This window comes from Muscardinus avellanarius (genome assembly GCF_963383645.1).
Source record: "Muscardinus avellanarius genome assembly, chromosome: 3".
Classification (NCBI taxonomy): domain Eukaryota; kingdom Metazoa; phylum Chordata; class Mammalia; order Rodentia; family Gliridae; genus Muscardinus; species Muscardinus avellanarius.
Genome location: NC_137788.1, coordinates 46,046,794 through 46,071,467, shown reverse-complemented (window position 1 = coordinate 46,071,467; position 24,674 = coordinate 46,046,794). Strand labels below are relative to the sequence as shown.

General features: G+C 49.9%; 1 protein-coding gene across 1 annotated transcript; it reads right to left on the bottom strand.

Annotated features, from left to right (window-relative positions):
- Positions 1–24,359, bottom strand: DIO1 (iodothyronine deiodinase 1; the record flags this gene model as incomplete). Its single annotated transcript, XM_080691421.1, has 4 exons — positions 1–69; positions 3,724–3,923; positions 5,981–6,124; positions 24,023–24,359. The coding sequence occupies 4 exons, from the start codon at positions 24,357–24,359 to the stop codon at positions 1–3; spliced, it is 750 nt and encodes a 249-aa protein (XP_080547547.1).
- Between the last annotated feature and the right edge of the window lie 315 nt (positions 24,360–24,674).

The following is a 24,674-nucleotide window of genomic DNA, read 5'->3' as shown; positions in this document are numbered from 1 at the left end:
CTAAACGCAGAGCTTTTCTAGAACATCACGAACTTCCTCTGGATTGTAGTTCCAAGGGCCAGGTTTACCCTGCAAGAAAAATGAAATGGGCATTTCCAAATTTCGAACTTGCAAGGAATATGTAGGTCTGGGGCTTGGTTGGGAGATCTGGGCATGGTATGTGGTATAGTCGATGACAGATGCATCTGCCAGGCAGACCAGATCACGCAGGGAAAGTGAGTAGAGTGGCACCCACATTTGACCGGGACAGAGCAGTAGGCAGGAGCCGAAGGCCGTGAGCTGATGGTGTCAGAAGGAAAGGGGTGTGGACAAATAAGCTGTTCTTCCATCTTTAGACCTTCACACCTGCCTTCCTTCTTCTCCAGCCCTCACATCTGTTCTACCTATCCTGCAGCAGAACCGCCTCTGCCTCTCCAGACCCTCCGTCCCTCTGTCCTGAGTCAGCCTCTGCACCCCCTGCTTGACAGCTGCTGTAGCTCCAGACTATCCTCTGTCCTCAGTCCCTGCTCCCTCTAGTCCGCCCCACCAGCCAATATATGTACTTTAGAGAGTACATATCTGAATATCTGGTGATGCCTGTCTCTTGCTCAACCTCTTGTTTGGGTCTTTGTCCCCTAGACATTGTGCACCTTGAAGTAAGGCAGGGGTCATTTAAAATTTATCTTTATGTTTCTGGTATTTGCACAAGGCCTAACTCAGGGTAGGGACTTGGCGGTAAGCTCACCTCAGTCGTATCATAGAAACATGTCTCAGGGAGTGGAAAGGAAGAAGGACTTATATTATTTTTTTGGTGCTCTGGATTGAACCCAGAGGATTCTACCTCCAAGCTACATCCCCAGCCCTTTTTATCTTTTGTTTGGAAAGGGGGTGTAGCTAGGCTGCTGAGACTCTCCCTGTGTTGCTGAGGTTGGCCTTGAGTCTGTGATTCTCCTTTCTCAGCCTCTCAACTACTGGGATTACAGACATGCACCACCAGGCCCATCGAGGACCGGTATCCTTTCACTGTGACCCGTGGCGCCCTGGAATCATCTGCTAATCACTGTTTGCTCCACCTGCATATGTAGGGCCACTCTGACCCATGAGCAGAAGAGCATCCATATGGTTGGGTTTCATTTGCAGTCCAAGGTTTGGAATCCCTTCAGCAGCTGTAAAACTCAGTTTTCCCTTTCAGAGTAGGTCAACAGTGTTAAAGGAGTTAAAAGCTGGGCCTACCACCTTTCCCCTAACCAGGGTGGAAAGCTTGAGGGGCAAACAGTCACCAGGAAGCCTGGACTCAGGTGTGTGTGTGTGTGTGTGTGTGTGTGTGTGTGTGTATGTGTGTGTGTGTGCGCGTTACTGGGGATTGAACCCAGGGGCATTCTACCTCTGAGCTACACCCTCAACCCTATTTTATTTTTATTATAAAACAGGGTCTTGCTGGGCGTGGTGGCGCACGCTTGTAATCCCCACGCTTGGGAGGCTGAGACAGGAGGATTGCACAGGTTTGAAGCCAGCCTCAGCTACTTGGCGAGACCCTGTTTCCAAATAAAATATAAAAAAGGTCTGGGAGTATAGCCCGGAGGTAGAAAGCCTAGTACCACCAAAAAAAAAAAAAAAAAAAAAAAAAGAAGAAGAAGAAGAAAATAGGACTGGGAGTGCAGCCCAGAGGTAGAAAGCCCCTGGGTTCCATCCCCAGTACCCACCCCCCAAAAAAACAGGGTCTTTCTAGGTTAATGAGAATCTCACTATTTGCTGAAGCTGGCCTAGAACCTATGATCCTCCTGTCTCAGCATCCCAAGTACTGGGATTACAAACGTGCACCACCATGCCCGGCTTGGACTCACTTCTGGTGTTGGTTGCATCTCCACTTTATTTTTTTAACAATTTTTTGTGGTACTGGGGGTGGAACCCAGAGGCTTTCTACCTCTGGGCTCCACTCCCAGACCTATTTTCTATCTTATTTGGAAACAGGGTCTTACTAAGTTGCTGAGAGCCTTACTAAGCATCTGAGGCTGGCTTCAAACCTCCATGATCCTTCTGTCCCAGCCTCCTAAGTACTAGGATTACAAGCGTGCACCACCATGCCTGGCTGCATCCCCACTTTATTGTCTCTAGTTCCTAACCATGGGGTTTGCTCCCTCCGAACTTCTCCATTCAGGATGTCGACAGGCTGCCTCAGTGAATAGCGGCTTCACACTCTCCCTCTCCTGTGTATCCCATTCAAGGGATTTAAAATTGAAATCAAAGCCTCACCTAGTGAATTTGGGCAAGTCAATTCCCCTCTCTGGCTAGGCATGGTGCGCATGCCTGTAATCCAAGTACTTGGGAGTACTGAGACAGGAATCCAAGTACTTGGGAGTACTGAGACAGGAAGATTGCAGGTTTGAGGCCAGCAATTTAGTGAGACCCTGTTTCAAAATAAAGAATAAAAAAATAGGGCAGGGGGGTGTATTCATTTCAAGTCACTCCTCCATGCCATTTTGGTATGGGGTTGTATTTCTATCTTTCTTTTTTTTTTTTCTTTTTTTTTTTTTTTGCGGGTCTGGGGATGGAACCCGGGGGCATTCGACCTCTGATCTACACCCCCTGCCCTAGTTTTTATTCTTTATTTTGAAACCGGGTCTCACTGAGTTGCAGAGGGCCTCACTAAGTAGCTGAGGCTGTCCGTAAACCGCGATCCTCCAGGTCTCAGCCTCCCGAATGCTGGGATTACAAGCGTGCACCACCACGCCCGGCTTGTATTTCTATCTTTCTAATAAACTTCTTTAAATCTTCAAAAAATAATAGGGCAGGGGATGTAGCTTGGAGGTCAAATTCCTCTGGGTTCCATCCCCAGCCCTGAAAAAAATAAAAATAAAAATAAAAAAATAAAAAGGGATGGGGGTATAGCTCAGAGGAAGAATGCCCCTGAATTTAATCCCCAGTACCACACATACTCAACACAACAACAAAAGCCAGTCCCCTCTTAGGATCATTTATAAAATGGGAGCTGGGCATGGTGGCACCATGACTATAATCCCAGTGTTTGGGAGGCGGAGACAGGAGAATTGCAGGTTCGAGGACAACCTCAACAAGTTGTGAGACTCTCATCAACCTAGTCTGACCCTGTTTGCAAACAAAAAATAAAATAGGGCTGGGTTGTAGCCTAGAAGTCCCAGCACTGCAAAAAATGTATATATAAATAAATACAAATAAAAAATTGAAAACATTTTCTATCTCTCAGCTTAGAACCAAACCGGGGTAGAGCAAGTCATCTGGGTTCAGAAGGCAGCCAGGAGCTACTGTCCAAATGCTGGGGGCTGTCATGGGCTTCATTTCATCCCTGGGGAGGTGGGGACCAGTCTCCTCATGTTGCAGAGAGGGAAGTGAAGCTCCATGTGGTACAAGGACTCACTCTTGGCCATATAGCCAGCGTAATTGGAATCCAGGCTCCCTGATACAAAGCCTCTTCTTCCCCTGCTCTCTATTTATTTATTTACTTATTTTATTTATTTATTTTTTTTGGTGGTACTGGGGGGGGAGGGACACAGAGGCTTTCTACCTCCGGGCTATACTCCCAGACCTATTTTACATTTATTTGGAAACAGGGCCTCACTAAGTAGCTGAGGCTGGCTTCGAACCCGTGCCATCCTCCCGTCTCAGCCTCCCAAGCGCGGGGGTTACAAGCGTGTGCCACCACGCCCGGCCCTTGTCCTCCCTTGACGCCCTCTGCCCTCCCTGGGCCCCCTGGCCCTAGGTCCCCACCTTGTAGAGGATCCTTCCCTCCTGGAGAACATAGAGCCTCTCAGGCAGGGCTGCATAGAGCTGGCTGCTCTGGTTCTGCATTGTGTCCACCACCAGCGGGCACTGGGGACTCCTGGCCAGCAGCAGGTGGGCCGCTTGCAGCCTGTCCTTGAGGTCCCGGTGAGTCTTGATGTCCACATTGTTCTTAAAAGCCCAGGCATCTGCAAGAGAAGGGGCGGCACCAGGCTGCACGTGGCATCCACTTCCTGCACAGTAAATGACACCATTTCTCCCAGGAAGAGCAGCCTTGGCCGTGGCTTGGCCCAGCTTCCTACAATGGGTGAACGTGACCGGTCACATAGAAAGTTATTGGTTGACTCATAACTGAAGCACCAGGGTCCTGACTGCCAGACCTCAGCTCTCCAGTGTGAGACAGTCCAATAAAGAAGTGCATCTCCAAGCCCAGGACTTGGGAGGCTGAGACAGGAGGATCTCAGGTTCTCCGCCAGCCTTAGGAACTTCGTGAGACCCTCCACAACTTAGTGAGACCCTGAATCAAAATGAAAAAATAAAAAGGGCCAGGGGTGTAGCTCAGTGGTAGAATGTTTCTGGATTCAATTCCCAGTACCATAAGAAAAAGAAAAAAAAGAATAAAGAAACAACAACTACTGCTCTAAGCTAGGTGTGATAGTACACCCTGTCATATCAGTCCTTGGAAGGCTGAGACAGGAGGATTGGAGGTTTGAGGCCAGCCTGAGGAATTTACTGAGACTCTCTTTCAAAATAAAAAACAAGAATGGCTTGGGGTATAGCTCTGAGGTTGAATGCCCCTGGGATCAATCCCTAGTACCACACACACACACACACACACACACACACACACACACACACAATAAAAATACTATTGCTCTAGAGTCTAGACAACAACTTTCTTCTAATTATTCATGACTACAATGTTCTTCCCCAAGGGCAAATCCAACCATGTCACTCTTCTCCTTAGCTCTTTTAGCGGCTCCTTGTCACTCTCAAGAGAGATTCCCCAGCTCCTCGGGGTGTCCAGAGGCCCTCAGTGACCTGGTCACTGCACGGCCCACTGGTCCTCCCCAGATCTTTGCTCCAGACAAATGGGCAAAATACTTGGATTCCTTGACTGGAGATGTGTGCATTCCTTGACCCATCCACCTTCAAGCCATGTCCTATTTCTGCTCTTTTTACAGTAGCCACCTCTACCCGCAGTGTGAGCAGAGCAGGCCTTCTCTTTCTTGGTTGGGTACCGTGCTCCTGGAGCCCACGTTGCCTGAGCTCTGCTGACAGTCTTCTGATGAGCCGCTCTGGAGAGCACAGCTAAGGACAGCTGCTGGCCTGGCAGAGAGCCCTGCTCTTGTCCCCTTACGCAGCCACCTGCCCTGCAATGATAGTGCGTCCAATACATTATCCTCCCAGGCTTGACAGATGCACCACAACGGGCCTACAAGTTGAAAAGGTAACATAGACTACTCCTGGTCTTGCCCTCTGCTTGCCCCATTTCTGGAGAGCCGGGAGCACAAGTAATGTAGTCGTTCGGAAGCCATGTGCCCTGTGTTTACAACAGAGCTGCCTCTGCGGGTGGTATAAGATGCTTAAGTCTACCAGCAGGTTGGCTCCTCCTCCTCAGTACTTTGGGTCTTCTTGCTCAGTCTCCTTCCCCCTAGTTAAATTCGCTCTCCAAAGAGATCCACATTGAGATTCAAATGTCTGGCCAGAGCTTAGGGTATTATTACTCATCTTCAAACTTGATGACATTAACAACTTTCTTTTTTTTTTGGTACTGGGGATGGAACTCGGGCATTCTACCTTCAACCTACACACCCAGCCCTTTTCATTTTTCATTTTGAAACGGTCTCACTAAGTTGCTGAGGCTGACCTCAAACTTCCTGTCTCAGCCTCCCAAATACTGGGATTACAGGTGTGCGCCCCACGCCTGTTGAGGCAGCCTTGTCCTGTCATTGGCTCGTTGGTGCACCACGGCAGCTTCCCATGGGAGGCCAAGCACGGCTTCTCAGCCCTATTTTACAGCTGAGACCGTGGGGGCCCAGAGAGGAGCAGTCACTTGCCCCGCCAGTTTTAGCTGTGAGTTCCTTACAGGAAGGAAGCATGTATCTTTTGTCTCAAAGAACAGCAGCTCCTTTCCCCCTTCCTCAGCCTCCTCCTCCATCTTCCAGCCTGGGCGTGGTGCTTAGGGGGAGGGGAGAGGGAAAGAGAGGGTGGGAAGAGGCAGAGGCAGAGAATCTTCCTGTACCTGATGCATGCGCCTCTTCAATGTAAATGATGAGAAAATCTGCCACGGAACCGAAATCTTCAATAAGTCTCTTGAATTGGTCAAATTTGAAAAGAAATGAGGGTCAGGTGCAACTTCCAAAATTCAGCACCAGTGGCCTATTGCCTAAAACAGAAGAGTAGCCGTCAGAAGCCAAGAATCTGCTCACCGCCTTCTGCCAGCAGCATCTTCACTCCTGCCCTCCGTTCTGTTCTTCTTACTTTCCTTCTAGGATGAGCTCCTGGCACAGTGGGGGCCCTGATCCTAGAGAGCAAGATTAGGTGTCTCCGTGGACCACCTGCAGACACTCGGCTATAATTAAATAACAAGGAGTCCCTTTCTTAGTTTATAAAGTGGGCGGGCATCCATTCTCTCCTGCTATGTGTTTAGCAGTACTGCAAGGTGGGTAATTTCCCCTCACTTTACAGACAAAGAAACTGAGGCTTAGCAGTGGCGCATGCCTGTAATCCCAGTATCCCAGAACCTGGGAGGCTGAGATGGAGGGATCACAGGTTTGAGGCAAGCCTCAGCAACTTAGACCCTGTTTTAAAATAAAAAAGTAAAAAGGGCTGGGGCTTTGGCTAAGAGGTAGAATGCCCCTGCGTTCAATCCCTGGAGACACACACACACACACACACACACACACACACACACACACACATCCTGAGGTTTACAGAGTCATTTTAGGACCAACAGTAGGTCAGTGGTAGAGTTCAAATGAACTGAAGCTTTTTTTTTTTCTGCGGCTCTGGGGATGGAACCCAGGGGCATTTGACCTCCGGGCTACACCCCCTGCCCTATTTTTTATTATTTTGAAACCGGGTCTCACTGAGTTGCAGAGGGCCTCACTAAGTAGCTGAGGCTGTCCGCGAACCGCGATCCTCCAGGTCTCAGCCTCCCGAATGCTGGGATTACAAGCGTGCACCACCACGCCCGGCTCGAACTGAAGCTTCTGGTCAGTCTCTCTCTCTCTTTCTCTCTCCTACCAAAGAACCTCAGTTTCCTCATCCATAAATGGACATAATAATATATGCATATTTTATAGGATTGTTATGAGGATTAAATAAATTAGCCGGGCGTGGTGGTACACGCTTGTAATCCCAGCATTTGGGAGGCTGAGACAGGCAGATCATAGTTTGTGGCCAGCCTCAGCTACTTAGAGAGGCCCTTTGCAATTCAGTGAGACCCTGTTTCAAAATAAAGAATATAAAATAGGGCTGGGGTGTAGCTCGGGGGTAGAATGCCCCTGGGTTTCATCTCTAGTACCAAAATAATAATTAATTAATACTTCTAAGGGCTTAAAATGGTGCCTGGTCCAGAGAGCAGGTGCTCAATAAATGTAAGCTGTTGCCAGGTGTGTTGGTGCACACCTGTAATCCCAGTACTTGGGAGTCTGAGACAAGAGGATCACAGATTCGAGGCCAAGGCACAGTTTCTAAATAAAAAATAAAATGGAAGCTGGGCATGGTGGCGCACACCAGTAATCCTATTACTTGGGAGGTTAAGATGGGAGGATCACAGGTTTGAGGCCAGCCTCACCAAGTAGTAAGACTCTTGTCAGCCTAGAAAGACCTTGTTTCAAAATAAAAATAAAATAGGGCTGGGGGTATAGCTCAGAAGTACAATTCCCCAGGGCTCAATTCCCAGTAACACCAAAAAAAAAAAAAAAAAAAAAAAAAAAGGAAAAGGAAAAGAAAAGAAAAGAAAAGAAAAGAAAGAACAAAAAACAAAAAGAAAGAGAAAAAAGGCTGAGGATGTAGTTCAGTGGTAGAGTGGCCCCTGGGTTTAATAACCAGCACTACAAGTAAATAGTTAAAAGGCGCTTAGCTTTTATCTCCTCCCTATGCTCTAAAACACAAAAGCAGCCAGGCATGGTGGCGCATGCTTGTAATCCCCGCATTTGGGAGGTGGAGACAGGAGAATTACACAGGTTCAAAGCCAGCCTCAGCTACTGTGTGAGGCTTTCAGCAACTTAGTGAGACCCTGTTTCCAAATAAAATATAAAGCCGGGCATGGTGGGGCACGCTTGTAATCCCAGCATTCGGGAGGCTGAGAGCAGAGGATCTCGGTTCGGGGACAGCCTCAGCTACTTAGGCCCTCCGCAACTCAGTGAGACCCGTTTCAAAATAAAGAATTAAAAAGTAGGGCAGGTGGTATAGCTCGGAGGTCAAATGCCCCTGGGTTCCATCCACAGACATGCAAAAACAAACAAACAAACAAAAAAAAACCCACACACAAAAAAACAAATAAAATATAAATAGGTCTGGGAGTATAGCCCAGAGGTAGAAAAGCCCCTGGGTTCCACTCCTAGTACCACCAAAAAACAAACAAAAAACCAAAAAAAAACCCACAGAAGCAGTGGTCTAGGACCATACCACCCTGAAAATAGCCACTCTCCTCTGAAATGGGGAGGCAGAGAAGAGATGGGAGTGGGACCTGCTGCAAAATGAGAATACAGGGCTCCTTGTTCAAAAAGCAGGGAGAAGCGCCTTAAAATGTATTAAAATAAAAAGATTTGTGTGTATGCTGAAAGAACAAAATTATGTCACTTGCCGGAAAATGGAAGGAACTGGGTAATATTATGCTGAATTAGATTAGTCAATCTCAGAGAGTCAAGGGTGGTGAGTTTTTTTTTTTTTCTTCTCGTAAGTGGAAGCTAGAGAGAAAATAGGAAACATAAGGGACTTTAAATAATGCAGGAAGAAGCCAAGTGTGGTAGTGTACACCTATCACCCCAGGATTTGGGAGGCTGAAACAGGAGGATTCCAGGTTCAAGGCCAGTCTCAACAACTTAGCAAGACTCTCAGTGACTTAGGCCCTGTTTCAAAATTAAAAAAAAAAGGGCTGGGGGTATATCTCAGAGGTAGAAGGCCCCTGGGTTCCATCCCCAATCACACACACACACACACACACACACACACACACACACACACATAGAAGAAAACTGTTTGAATAATACTATGGCAATATGTGAAGGTTTTACTACCAATCTCACTGCCTCAGATGGGAAGGGAGGGGAGGGGAGCAGACTGGGATGTGGGGGAATGCACAAAGAGCTCCCTTCATATGTTTGTTTCACATCAAACCTCACTATCACTATGATGTATATGCACTGTAAAATAGTTTTTAAAAATAAATTTTAAGCCGGGCATGGTGGCGCACGCTTGTAATCCCCCCCCACCACCACTGCTTGGGAGGCGGAGACTGGAGGATCGCGCTGGTTCGAAGCCAGGCTCTCTGGCTTAAGAGACCCTGTTTCCAAAAATAAAAAGAAAATAGGTCTGAGAGTGTAGCCCGGAGAAAGGCTTCCAGGAACCCCAGTACCACCAAAAAAAAATTTTTTTTAAAGATTTGTCTTCTGGCGCCAGGCGTGGTGGCACAGGCCTGTAATCCTCGCGCTTGGAAGGCGGAGACAGGAGGATCGCACAGGTTCGAAGCCAGAGGCGCTGGCTGAAGAGACCCTGTTTCCAAAAATAAAAAGAAAACAGGTCTGGGAGTGTAGCCCAGAGAAGGTACCCCAGTACCACCACCACCAAAAAAAAACCTGTCTCAGCCTCCCAAGCCGGGGGTGGGGGGTGGGGGGGGGAATGACAAGTGTGCGCCACGACGCCCAGCTAGTCTTTTATTTTTGAAACAGGGTTTCACTGAGTTGCAAAGGGCCTGGCTAAGTAGCTGAGGCTGTCAGCAAACTGTGATCCTCCCGTCTCAGCCTCCCAAATGCTGGGATTACAAGTATGTGCCACTACGCCCCGGCTTTTATCTAGAAACAGGTTCTCACTAGGTCTGGGTCGCAGAGAGTCTTGCTAAATTGCTGGGACTGGTCTTGAACCTGCAATCCTCCTGTCTCAGTCTCCCAAGTACTAGGATTACCACACCCGGCTGTGATTTCTCTCTGGACCTAGCATTGCACTCCCTTGGAAGCAGGAACGTTCTTAAGGTAGGCTCGGGCTCTCAGGTCACCCAGCAGCCCTGCAGCCAGTGGGCACATGCATGTGAGCCTGTGGCTCAGGCTCCTGGCTTCCCTCTCTCCATCCACTAGACCAAGATTCCATACCCAGGCCAGGAGCACAGAAGGTGACCCAGACATTTCTGCTTCCAACCTGCCTGTCACTCAACCCACAGCACATTGCAACCTCTGTCAGGGGCCTGCTGAGCACTTCACTGGAAGAGGAAGACGTAAGAGGCTTCCCTTTCCCAGTCACCCCCAAGCGCTTGTCAAAAAGCACCATGGGCTGGGCGTGGTGGCACACACTTGTAATTCCAGTACTTGGAGAGGCTGAGACAGGAGATTCACAGGTTCGGGTACAGCTTCAGCAAGTAGTGAGACTCTCATCAACCTAGTGAGAGCCTGTTTCAAAATAAAAATTTTAAAAATAGAGCTGAGGGTGTATCTCAGAGGTAGGATGCCCCTGAGTTCTATCCCCAGTATTGCAAAAAACGAAATTATATATTCCTAATATTTCTGTCTATAGCACAGGGGGGAGGTAGGCCAGTTCCTCTGGAAAGACAAAGCTCTCCTTGTCTTTGGCTCCCAGATCCTTTCCATAGGAGGCCCCAGGAGGCATGGAGTGGGCCTTAGTTCCTGCTGGCTGACTGCATGATGATTTCTCACCCATGTGACAGGGAGGCCCAGGCCTCAGCAGGGGAGGCTCTGAGGTCAGTCTTGGTCAAGTGGCTGGTCATTGGACTCCAGTGACCCCAGGGAGTCACTCTTCAGATAAGAAAAGTGTTTTAGGGTCAGGACCAGCTCTAAATATTAGCTGTCTAGAATTTTTTTCTAATTGGCACAAAATTCTTCATCCATCCATTGGGACCTTGAAAGAGACAGGGCCATTTGTTTAATTATTTATAGTGTGGTTGGGCACAGCGATCAGTATTGAGGGCAAAGTTTAAATGTAGTCCCCTGCTTTCCTGGTATCAAATAGAGGAAGGATGGGTACAAGAGGGTGGTTGTGCTGAGGGCTGGCACCCTGCCCAGGTCTACAGGACACAGTGCAGAGAGAAGGCCATTTTGTGAGTGTCAGACAAGGACTGTCAAGTTTAATTCTGCCATAGAAATGGGAAAATATCTCCAAGGAAGAGCTGGACTTGGACCTGCCCACATGACTGTCAGACCATTAGGCCCAGATCAGGTCTCAGCAGAGGAATCCCATTTGTAGTTACTAGAAAACATTTCATCCGTACACTTGGAGAGTTTTAGAAAAATTTCAAAGGGGCCTGAAATAAGGCCAGTTTCGATTGAACTCTCAGATACCCAGAAAACAAATCACTCATAGCTTTCCTCTGCTACAACATGGTTGTTTGTCGAAGTTTTGCATTGTGTGTATGTCTATTTGTGTCTAAAAGTGTGTGCACGTTGTGTGTGTGCGTTTGTGCATGGACATGTGGAGAATGGGGGATGGCTGAGAATTTCTTTCTTCTTTTCCCCCCCTTGCTGTACTGGGGATGGAACCCAGAGGCATTCTACCTCCATGGTATACCTTCAGTCCTATTTTTTATTCTTTAGTTTGAAACAAGGTCTCACTTGTTAAGTTGGGTCCTGCACTCATGTGACTTTGTGTCACATGACCTCTGCAGGGCAAGGGAGGGGCTGAAACCCCCGCGAGAATTGGGCGTTCCCGCGAGTAAACCCTCATCTCGCGAGATGCATACCTTGAAAAGGAGAGCCCGCGTCCTCAAGCTTCGGACAGGTGCGCGGGCCCCACAGTGCCTCGCCCTGATCCCCGGGAGAGCCGTGCCATTAAAACTTTACATGCCACGTGTACCGGACCTCTCTCGTGTTTTTCACACTCCGCCGTACTCACTTATTTTTATTTTACTCGCATTTAATTTTTTATTTTACTTATCATTTGGTGCCGAACCGGGAGAACTCTTGGGTCCCTCCCCATTTTTTTTTCCTTTTTTTTTCTGTTTTCTCTTTTTATTTTTACTCTCTTTTTGAGCCCCGGACTCTCCGACCCGCCAGCAGCTCGACTGTGAGGTCCCACACCAGCGCTCCGCTTGCAGGCGTTGCTCCCGCCACTGCCGCCACTGCTGCCCCGTGCCTGCCCGGACCGTAAGCCATCATTTCAGCCCCGCGCTCTCCGGGAGAGCCGGCGGCCTTCTTCCTGCCCCGGGCTCTGCTGAGAGTCCGCGGCCATCTTTCCAGCCCCGAGCTCTGCTGAGAGCTCACGGCCATCTTTTCGGCCCCGCGCTCTGCTGAGAGCTCAAGGCCGTCTTTCCGGCCCCGCGCTCTCCGGGAGAGCCGGCGGCCTTCTTCCCGCCCCGGGCTCTGCTGAGAGCTCACGGCCATCTTTCCAGCCACGAGCTCTGCTGAGAGCTCACGGCCATCTTTCCAGCCCCGAGCTCTGCTGAGAGCTCGCGGCCATCTTTTCAGCCCCGCGCTCTGCTGAGAGCCCGCAGCCATCTTTTCGGCCCCGCGCTCTGCTGAGAGCCAGTGGCCATCTTTTCCCGCCCATGTGCTCTCTTCCGGAGCGCCGGCGGCCATCTTCCGCGGCCACCACCGCTGGGGCGTGCAGGCTCCACCGGCCGCCAGGCTGCTAGTTCCACCCGCCCAGAGCCAGGCTCCTTGGGTGATGCTGGCACCTGTTCTACTTGCTGACCTCCTGCACGGGCCAGGACCTCTGCCTGCTGCTTGGACCTCCTAAAACCGCCGTTCCCGCCTGCCCACGCCGCCCGCCGCTGGAATGGGAACGCGCCGCCCGCGGACTGCGCCACGCCGTGCACCTATGTCTTCTCCACGCCTGGCGTTGCTTAGACCCGCCTGCCGGGGCCGCCTGCCTCCTCCATCTAGGCGGCCGCCACTCTGCTAAACAGCCCCCAGCCCGCCAAGTCCAGCCCGCGCTCCAGCTGGTTCCTCCACTCGGACTCGCGCCCTGGCGCCCTTCACCCTGTGCCTGCCCACCCCTGCTGCCTGGGCCTGGCCATTCCGGTAAGCAGCCACATGGGATTACTGGGGGGGGGGTCGCCAGCTTTGGCCCGCCATCTTGCACACGTGGAATCACTGGGGGGCCGCCATCTTGGCCCCACCATCTTTAACCCCTCCCACCTCATGGCCTCACTGGAGGCCTCGCCATCCTTAACCCCTCCCACCTCATGGCCTCACTGGAGGCCTCTCCATCCTTAACCCCTCCCACCTCATGGCCTCACTGGAGGCCTCGCCATCTTTAACCCCTCCCACCTCATGGCCTCACTGGAGGCCTCGCCATCCTTAACCCCTCCCACCTCATGGCCTCACTGGAGGCCTCGCCATCCTTAACCCCTCCCCTCATGGCCTCACTGGAGGCCTCGCCATCCTTAACCCCTCCCACCTCATGGCCTCACTGGAGGCCTCGCCATCTTTAACCCTTCCCACCTCATGGCCTCACTGGAGGCCTCACAATCTTTAATCCCTCCCACTTTCCACTCCTAACCAATCCTAGGAGTCGGCGGCCATCTTTCCGGCCCGAGCCAGGCAGCTTGGCACTTGCTCTGCCTGCCAACTGCCTGCGCGGGCCAGGACCTCTGCCTGCCGCTTGGACCTCCTAAAGCACCGTTCCAGCTTGGTTCTCCGGTCACCGCCGGGACCTCTGGCCGGTTTGCCCCACCCGCCCCGAGCCAGGCTCACTGGCGGTGCTCCTCGGGGCCCAGCCTCAGCGTCTGGTGCGTGCCTGGAAGCCATTTTGTCTCCACGCCGCCTGCCCGGCAAGCCATGCCGCCTGCGCACCCCCACTGATCCTACCTGCGCCAGCCGCCAGTGCCGTCCACACCAGCCACCGGCATCCACGAGCCCCAGCTCCACCACGCTCCCAGCAGCTTCTCAGTGCTTCTGTCGCAGCCAGCGCTGGCTGGCAACACTTCACTCCGGTAAACTGCCTCCTTCCCTTGGTTAGCGGGTTCCGGACTTGGGTCTTCCGGTCCACTGGGACCCAAAAATCCAAGCGCTTGGTGACCCATTGTCCCCCGGTCCACTGGGACCACGCTGCGGATGACCAGGTCATCCTCCGGTTTTGAGAAGGAATGAAGACGTTCTTCCCTATCTCTTAACCTCTGTTTCCGAACGATTGAGCAGGGAAATCGGGGACGCCCATTTCCTGTTCTTCGTTTCCGCCCGCGAAACAATTATGGGGAGTCGAACCTTTATACTAGCAGATGCCCTGAGAGCCTGTCTGCCTTGATACGAGTTGGGAAATAGGTTGCGGTGGCCCAGGAATAGTTAGGAACTTTTATAAGCGGTCTGGTATCCCTCCAAATGCTCTCCCCCATCAGCTTCCATTTATTTTCCTGCCAGCTGCCATTTTGTGATGGCGCATAGTCACTGCCTGGTGATGTCACAGTCACCATCTTGGCCTGCGCCAGACTGCAATTTTGCTGGGTGGCCCGCTCGGGCGCGCCCTAGGTGCTGCGGGAAACGACAGGCCGGGGCTGGGGCGACACTCTCTGTCTGCCCGTGCGGAGTCCGCGTTGCCATTCTTGCTGGACACCCGTCTCGGGACTTGCTCTTTGTGAGTATAGGTCCGTCGCAGCTGACAGAACCTTAACATAGCATCTAAGTTTTAATTCCAGAGAGAAACAGGCGGAAATGGAGCATACACTCCGACTTTGCCAAAAAGCAGATCCCTGGTAGCTGCCCTTCGGCTGGCGGTGGCGGCTCAGCCCCCTGGAGCGCCACCTAGGTGTGGAGGACTGCAACAACAACTACCTCCAGGAGCCTGCCTCAAGTGGGGCAAAGCCACGCCTAACTGCTCGGCATGTGGCCAGGAGGGCCACTGGAACAATGCCCTTGGAAAAGGGTGAGCCCCAGGTGCCTCAACACAGGGGGAGCACCTTTCCAGACCAGGCCCCGCCGCTGGCCCTACTCAGCCTGGCTGAAGACTGATGGCTCCTGGATCCCTCAACCTCCATCCTCTTTGCCAGCTCAGGGTAGCTCTCCAGGTACTGAGTAAACCAGTCTCCTTTTTGGTCGCCTGCTCAATCTCATGATTTGTTTTTTTCTTTAATAGCCCTTGCCTGTTCAAGCCTCCTCAAGCGCACATCACTAAGCTGTCCAGGGTAACCTCCAATTCGCACTGCAGCTATGCACCCACCTGCATCCCCTTCTTGGGGATTGGACTCCCGACTCCTCCCGGCCTGGGGCCCCTGACGACGCCCCTTGACAGCAGGAAGAAGCTAGAGGGTCCAATCGTCATCCATTATCCCTACCATCAAAAGGCCGGAATGTTAAGTTGGGTCCTGCACTCATGTGACTTTGTGTCACATGACCTCTGCAGGGCAAGGGAGGGGCTGAAACCCCCGCGAGAATTGGGCGTTCCCGCGAGTAAACCCTCATCTCGCGAGATGCATACCTTGAAAAGGAGAGCCCGCGTCCTCAAGCTTCGGACAGGTGCGCGGGCCCCACAGTGCCTCGCCCTGATCCCCGGGAGAGCCGTGCCATTAAAACTTTACATGCCACGTGTACCGGACCTCTCTCGTGTTTTTCACACTCCGCCGTACTCACTTATTTTTATTTTACTCGCATTTAATTTTTTATTTTACTTATCATCACTGAGTTGCAAAGGGCCTCACTAAGTAGCTGGGGCTGGCTGTGAACCCGGATCCTCCTGTCTCAGCTTCCCAAGTACTGAGATTACAAGCAAGAGCCACCACACCTGCTGACTGAGGATTTCCCTGACTCCCTGTTGTCTTTTTCAGTAACAGAAAGAACCCCAGCTAGAGTCAGAAAGTGTGAGTTCTGGTTCTAGCTCTACTAACAACTTGCTGTGTGACTCTAAACAAGTCATTTACCTCTCTGGCCTTTGCATCTGAAAAATGAAGGAGTTACTTCAGATTATCTGTAAATAATCTTCCAAGTTTCCCAATCTATGGCTCTAAAATGAGTTCAAGCTGAGTGTGGTTGTGCACACCGGAGTACTTGGGAGGCTGAGACATGAGGATCACAGGTTCAAAGACAGCCTCAGCAACCTAGCACGACGCTATTTCTTTTTTTTTTTTTTTCTTTTTTGGTGGTACTGGGGTTCCTGGAAGCCCGTCTATCTCCGGGCTACACTCCCAGACCTATTTTTTTATTTTTGGAAACAGGGTCTCCTAAGCCAGCGCAGCTGGCTTCGAACCTGAGCGATCCTCCTGTCTCTGCCTCCCAAGCAAGGGGATTACAAACGTGTGCCACCACGCCCGGCCTTAGCACGACCCTATTTCAAAACAAAACATAAGCCAGGTGTGGTGGTGCATGCCTGTAATTCCAGTACTTAGGAGGCTGATAAAGGAAGGTTACAGGTTTGAAGACAGCCTCAGCAACTTAATGAGGCCCTATTTCAAAATAAGAAATGAAAAAAATAGGGCTGGGAGTATAGTTCAAAGGTAGAATGACCCTGGGTTCAATCTTAATAATCATGATGATTGTTACGGTTAAAGATGAATGTTTTTGTTTGGGGGAACTGTTCTCGGGGACCCCTGTAGCCCCATTGAAACAACTCCCCTCAAACAAAAACCGCGGGTTGTTGTCCTGAGCTTGATAGGGTCCGAGAATCGGGGTTATTTTCCACAGCCTTCCTACAAGCTGAGGATAAAAATGCAATAGCCCGGACTCTTGCTGAAGATTTAAAGGAGTTTACTAAAAAGATAGAAATACAGAAGACAGTTACAGCCCCGTGCCACTCAGGAGGGGCATGATGGAGGTGGTTCGAATGAATTCACTGAAATACAAAAACCAGAACAGCTTTTTTATAGATACAACATCCTCCATCTTGTTCTTTCCTATGTAACTATGACGTAAGTAAAGTCCCTCCTCTTATTTTCCTGCCAAACTCTTAGTTTACGCCCAGGTTTCTCCTTTCTTGAAGGTCTTGACCCCCTCCCCCCCTCCCATCCTCTTGACTCAAATAATTTATCATGTAAACCTGTCTTTAGAATGTCCACCAGGAGTGGTGTAATCCCTGCGCTTGGGAGGCGGAGACAGGAGGATTGTGCAGGTTTGAAGCCAGCCTTGCTGGCTTAAGAGACCCTGTTTAAAAAAAAAATTGTATATGTATGTGTGTGTGTGTGTGTGTGTGTGTGTGTGTGTGTATATATATATATATATATATATATATATATATATATATAAAATAGGTCTGAGAGTGTAGCCTGGAGGTAGAAGGGTTCCATCCCCAGTACCACCAAAAAAAAAAAAAAAAATGAGGAAGCCCTAGTTCCTCTTTCCTATGGACTTGCTAATTACCTTTAGCTAGGTTAATTTACATTAGAATAGTTGCCTGTGTCTTGGCAGAAACTGAGTCCTTCCCCAGGTCTGCCTTTTTTACACAATGATTTTTGAAATATATTTATTAATAATCAGAGCTTTCTCAAATCTTCCTAGGCCATTCCCACTACTGGTACAATGATGATGATGACGATTTTAGAGTTTATACCCAAATCATATAGCAGAGCATTTTAATGGTCTGGTAGGTTCTGAAGCAGTACAGGAACCGTCTGATGAGCAGAACTGACCATGTTAACTGTATACCTGAAAACCCTTGCAGAACTCACCAGCACCCTCAGGATGTCTTCCTGTGGGTAAGACACAGTCTCCCCACGCCCTGGCTCCTGATGGTGTCTTCAGCCTGATGATGTCTCTCACCCTTCCCTCCTTTTGCACCCCATTTCTACCAAAGTGTATGATGCTTCTCCATGTCTCAGATTTCTGCCGCACCTCGCGTGCCCTGCTGCGCTGCCTCAAGGCTTTGCTGTCCCGAGACAATCAGCTCTCCCTCTTCTCCTGCAGGCAGCTTTCCCTTGGCCACCTCCTTACCCCACCCAAGGGGGTCCCCACCCCGAGAGGGTCCTCACGCCAGAGCCCTCTGCGTTCCTGTCTCCTCTCTCCTTCATCTCTAGCTCTGGATTGTAAGTCTCCTAGGGCAGAGGCCAGTGCCTGCTTTCTTTCTTTCTTTCTTTCTTTCTTTCTTTCTTTCTTTCTTTCTTTCTTTCTTTCTTTCTTTTTGTGATACCAGGGGTTGAACCCAGGGACATTCTACCACCTAGCTACACCCCCAGCCCTATTTTTTATTCTTTATTGTGAAACAGGGTCTTGCTAAGTTACAAAGGACCTCACTAAGTAGCTGAGGCTGGCCTTGAACCTGGATCCTCCCATCTCAATCTCCTAAATAATGGGATTACAAGGGTGCGCCACCACGCCACCATGCTTGGTCAGTGTGTGGATTTCTGTATCTGCAGTACTTATTATTTCAGGGACTCTACACGTCAATGTGCTGAAAGTCAACTCCATTCTATAAATAAAGGGTTTTTTGTTTGCTTGTTTGTGTTTTCTGCCTTTCAGTCTCCTCCTCCTCTTGCCATCCTTCAGTCTCAGCTGCAGCAGCAGGGATCAGAGACAAACCGAACACTTCCTGACTGAAAGTGGGTCATGAAAGGATGCGAGTGAGCTCTGCGAACTGGCCCTGAGGCAAGTTGGCTTTTCTGGAACAGATCCTTAGATGCCTGACATTCAGCAAAGTGGCCTGTTCCATCACAGTGCCTGGTACAGAGGAGACACATGATAGACAGTAGTTGTCATTCTCATTGCTCTTATTATTAATAGCTGCTTAATAAATGTCGAATAGATTGAGGTCTTTGTGTATTCTGGTTTAAAATCATGAACAAACGAGCCAGGCGTGATGGCGCACACTTGTAATCCCAGCATTTGGGAGGCTGAGACAGGAGGAATGCGGTTTGCAGACAGCCTCGGCTACTTAGTGAGACCCTTTGCAACTCAGTGAGACCCTGTTTCAAAATAAAGAATAAAAATAGGGCTGGGGGTGTAGCTCAGAGGTAGAATGCCCCTGGGTTCCATCCCTCGTACCACACACACACACACACACACACACACACACACACACACACATCATGAACAAACAAAAGAAAAAAATGGGGAAAAAAAAAAAAAAACAAACTATTGCCCTTCTCTCTGTTTGAAACACTCTTCCCTTCTCAAGCTACAAAAAATCTTACTCAAGCCAGGTGTGGTGGCACACACTTGTAATCCCAGTACTTGACCTTGAGAGCTTGTTTTGTAGGGGTGCTGGAAAGCAGGCTGGAAGAAGCGCTTTCCCCCCAGTATGAGAAGTTAACTAGAGAAGTCTTCTTCCATATTAGGATTAGAAATAAGGTATTAAAATATAGAGTCAACATATAGAAGTAAGGTAGGATTGGAAATAGAATGAAGATCCATAAGCCCAGCTGCCCAGGTTGCAGGATTCAAGGACGAGGGCAGGGGACCCACAAGGTCAAAGCCTCTAATCTCCAGTTTGCCGGCCAAGGTCTTTGTAAATGGGACCCCATCCCCATATCTCTGAGCTAGATCAGCAAACAAGGCCAGGCTAATCTGCTCTCCAGGCAGATTCTTTAGTGCAGAGATAAGCCTGGCCCAGCCAAGGTGGGTGGGAAAGGCAGAGCAGGCTCTGACGTGTGTGGATGCATGTTTTAAAATTATTGGTTGTAGGCCGGGCGTGGTGGCGCACGCTTGTAATCCCCGCGCTTGGGAGGCAGAGACAGGAGGATCGTGCAGGTTCGAAGCCAGCCGCGCGCCCTGGCTTAGGAGACCCTGTTTCCAAAACGAAAATGTAAAAAATAGGTCTGGGAGTGTAGCCCGGAGGTAGAAGGGCTTCCAGGAACTCCAGTACCACCAAAAAGAAAAAAAAAATAAATAAAATTATTGGTTGTACTTGTTTGTCCTTGTATCTGATTGGTTGTATTCTAAGGTTGGCGGGCTTGAACTTTTGGGGGGCTCTGACGTGTGTAACCACTCCCTCGTGTGTAACCACTCCCTCGTGTGTAACCACTCCCTCCTAGGGTTATAAAATTCAGAGCGTGGAGGGGGGAGGGTTCGAACCTCAACCATTTAGGGCCGAAATCCGACCCCTGGCTAGCGGGGACAGAGCTGGGGGACAGAGCTGCAGCACGATAAACCTCGCTTGCATTTTACATCTCTTGTGAGTCCTTCGATATTTGGGTTGGTGGGCAATTCTTGGACCCTTCAGTTTGAGGTTCTAGCAGGGGAGCGCAGCTACTCGTATACCCTTGACTAAAGACCGGTCCTCCTCTGTTTGGGAAGGTTGTCCTCTTCGACCGAGCACGCAGCTTCAGGAGGGACACACATAGAGGGTGAGGGAGGAAGGGGACACCCGCCTAGCCAGCCAGATCAGCCGAATCAACCCTGGTGATCAATGGGGTGAGAGATGTCGCAACCAGATTGCCCTCACATCCAGTAATCCCAATATTTGGGAGGCCGAGACAGGAGGATCTAGGTTCATGGCCACCCTCAGCTACTTAGTGAGGCCCTTTGCTACTTAGTAAGATCCTGCTTCTACAGTAACATATGCATAACCATGTTCATAGCAGCACAATTTGTAATAGGCAAAATATGGAACCAACTTAGGTCTCCATCAACAGATGAATGTATTGTAGAATTATGGGAAATACACACAATGGAATTCTACTCGGCAATAAAGAAGAACAAAATCAGGTCATTCGCAAGAAGATGGAAGGGCCTGGAGAACATATGTTAAGTGAAGTCAGCCAAGCACAGAAAGAGAAGGGACATATGTTTTCTCTAATATCCCCAAACTAGAGAGTATTAGGAATACCAGAGGGACTCCAGACAATGGAGGGGAAAACTCAGCAAAGCTAGAATGGAAGGATAGAGGAAGAAGCCTGAGGTTGATTAATGGAAGAACTACATCTGAGTATGTGTAAAAGTATGAATACAGCATGGTTAACCTGGACACTCACTACTGGGAGGGGGGAAAAGGGAAGGGGGGAAAAGGCACCAAGCACAGTCTGAATGTATGCCATTTTCAATATGTTCCACATAAAAATTAAAAATTAATTAATTAAAAAATAAATCAAATTTTTGACCAAAAAAATCTTACTTAGCCAGGCATGGTGGCACACATCTATAATTCCAGTTCTTGGGAGGCTGAGACAGGAGGATCGCAGGTTCGATGCCAGCCTCAGCAACTTAGCAAGGCTCTAAGCAATGTAGTGAGGCCCTCAAAATATTTATCTCAAAATAAAAAATAAAAAGTAAAAAGAACTGAGGGTGTAGTTTGGAGGTAGAACACCTCTTGGTTCAGTCCCCAGTACCACCACCAAAAACAGAACAAAACAAAACCACCTTATTCTTCAAGGCCTACTTCCAAAGCCATCTCTTCCAGGAAGGCTTCAAAGTCCTACAGATAAAAAGTCACATCTTCATAGCCTCCTCCATCTCATGGGAATGAAAGGATTTGTTTATTTTGTGGTGCTGGGAATTAAACCTAGGGGGATTCTATCTGTGAGCTACATCCCAGCCGTATTTGATTTTTTATTTAGAAACAGGGTCTCACTAGGTTGTTGAGAGTCTCGCTAAGTTGATGAGCCTGGCTTTAAACCTTTGATCCTGCTGTCTCAGCCTTCCAAGTACTGGGATTACATGTGTGTGCCACCACAACCCAGCTACAATTTCTTTATGACATCCACCGGTCATGTGGAGTCATAAAATCCTCCTGCTAAGGAGCAGGCTCTTCCCTGTGTCTCTCCTGAGGTGCTCAGGAGTGTTTAAGGACATGAAGAACAAGAGGAAGAAGCCCTGCTCGGGTCTGACCTGAGCGCTCACTGGCTCTGCTTCCTCAGCCTCTCAGTTCTCTCCAATGTCCTTCTACAACAGGAGAATGGAGTAGGTCAACATTTCCCAAAGGGTGTTCTTTGGAATCTATACAATGCTCATGGACATTTACTTAGGTGGAGAAGGTGTGTATGTGTGTTAGGAAAATGCAACGTGTAACAAAGTTTTTACAAGTCGTGTGTTTGCTTTTGGGTTTCTCAGAGTCTTTCATACACTTACGTGTACTATGAATTTCCAGGATGACATGGATACAGGTTTCCCAAATCGCTTTGACTGGGAAATTTTATACAGTAAAGCATACATGTGGGACTTGGGTTTCAAAGGGCATGCTTTGAAAAACACTAGATGAGCCAGCTGCCTCAAGGGCCTCTCCTCTCCTTGGGGTAAGCGTGCCGAGGAATTCTGAGTTGCCAGACACCAGCCCTCTCTGCAGGCTTCCCATTGGGCAGGGGGTGTAGGCAGCCAGATGCTGGGGGAGAAGAAGCCATGTCTGAGGAGAGATTGGGACAGGAAGACTGGTGGCCAGGCAGGACAGGGAGTGCGCCTTCACATGCTGATGGGAGGTGGCACCGCGTGGAGGAGGAGGAGGAGGAGGAGGAGGAGGAGGAGGAGGAGGAGGAGGAGCCTGATGTGTGACTGGTGCTCAGGGTGGTTGGTGGTGGAGAAGGGTGCTCCAGGCCAGCAAAGGTGGAGAAGGGAGTGCACACTGGACAGAAGAGTCCCACAGCATGTCTCCAGATATGAGTGTGAGGGAAGCTTGGAGGTGAAGCTTGGGAGCAAGTGGGAGCCTGACCAGGGAGGACCTCGAATGCGAGGTTGGGCAGAGGCTGCTGGGGTGGTGGAGCTTGGATGTTCTGAGAAGAGTGATCTGGCAGCCTCTATCCGTTTGGTTGGAAGAGAGATCAAGAGGGGGAGAAGAAAGTCCTGGCAAGGAGAGAAGCTTCGAGGACAGACACAGAGGTGAAAACAGATGGGAGAGGTCTTAAAGAACTCAAACAGAGCTGGGCAGGGTGGCATACACCTGTGATCCCAGTGCTTGGGAGACAGCCTCGGCAACCTAGGAAGACTCCCAGCACAAAACAAAAAAACATAACAAAAGGCTGAGGGGTGTGGCTTAGAGGTAGAACACCCTTGGGTTCAATCTCCAGTACTCCCCAACCCAACAAAGAAAACCCACTCACATGGTTGGAATTGGTGTGCCTGAACACGGAGATTTGGAGGAGGGTAAAGGAGAGAGAGAGAGAGAGAGAGAGAGAGGGAGATGGAGATGGAGAGGGAGAGGGAGAGGGAGAGGGAGAGGGAGAGGGAGAGGGAGAGGGAGAGAGGCAGCAAGTGAGAGAGAAAGATCACTTTGACAAGGATTTAGACCCCATATGACTGAACCCAGGGTCCTTTTTACCTCTGAAATGAACCCTCAATATCTACCCCAGTGCCTTTTTTGTTGCCATTTTTACAGTACTAGGGATTGAGCCCAGGGGCAGTCTACCTCTGAACTATACCCCCAGCCATATATATATATATATTTGTGTGTGTGTGTGGTACTAGGGATGGAACCCAGGGGCTTTCTACCCCCGGTCTATACTCCGAGACCTATTTTTATATTTTATTTGGAAACAGGGTCTCACTAAGTTGACAAGAGCCTCACTAAAGTAGCTGAGGCTGGCTTTGAATCTGCGCAATCCTCCTGTCTCAGCCTCCCACATGCTAGGATTATAAGAACACTCCACCATGCCCAGTTCATATTGTTAATTTTAAAACAGGGTTTCACTAAGTTGCAGGGTCTCACTAAGTTACTGAGACCGGCATCGAACCTGCTATCCTCCCATCTTGGCCTCCCAAATATTAGGGTTACAGGCATATACACCACCATGCCCTGCTTCAACAAAAATTTGTTGAGCAACTATCATGTCCCAATACTAGGCACAGGGCAAATAGTGGATTAGACCTATGGCCTCGACTTGTACAAAGTGTGCAGGCTAGAGAGGACAGCAGACTTAAATCCCCATATAGAGTCACAAACTGTGGCAACTTTAAAAAGAAACGTTTAGGATGTTAATCAAGTGCACAAAGGTGGGTCATCTGGCTTGGGAAAGTCAGGTTGGCTTGGGCAGAAGTCTGGAGGCTGAAGAGATCTCACCAGGGGGAGTGGGCAAAGGGCAGCCTGGCAGAGCAGCCGCGCAGTAAGGAGAGCACTTGAGGGCAGAGAGGGCAGAGTGGATGGCACGTGATTCGAGTGTCCGGGAAGGTGGTGATGCCACTCGGAGAAACGGAACCTGAGAGAATTCCTAGCTTCCTGAGCAAAAAAAGGACAGGAAGCCCCCAAGAGTGGAATTCTGCCCTCTGCCACCCACCTCTTCATCCCCCCTCCTCCGCAACCATTTTAGCGCCTAAGCATGCAGCAGCCTCCTGACCTTGCATGAAGTCCCAAATACCGCACTTCTGTCCCGAGAGACGGACCACCGAGCAGTTTGGGGCCAGACCCCCCAGCTCGGCTCTGTCCTCCAGTCGCTGCCAACGGACCTTCAGGACGAACCAGAAATACTGGATGCTGAAGAAGGTCGGGACCCAGTTGTCGTGAGAGAATTGGGGGTTCCTGGCCAGACCAGTCTTCTCGCCCAAGGCCAGGATGTTCTTCTTGGCCCTTTCTGGAAACAGTATCATTAGCGCTTTGCCCAGGGCCACCTCCACAGCCACTTGCAGGAGGATCCAGAGCCTCTTCAGCCACAGGCCTAGCCGGGGCAGCTCCATCCCTGCACACCAGAGCTGGCTCTGCAGCCCAGGGACAGGAGGCTGCAGCCAGACAGCACTGGGCGGAGCTGGACAAAGGTGCGGGTGGCAGGGGAAGGTGCCAGGACTGAGGTGTTTGCCTTCCTGTCAATGAAATGGAAAATCCCCAACCAGGTGCACAAAGGTCTGTTCCAGTTATTATCATTTCAGACTTTTTGCCCTAGCCTTTTGAGATTCTTGGATTGGGAGAGTCCAGATCTTAAATTCTCCCGTGTGTGTGTGTGTGGGGGGGGGGGATTAAGTCCAGGGAGTGTAGCTCTACCTTTTAGCTATACC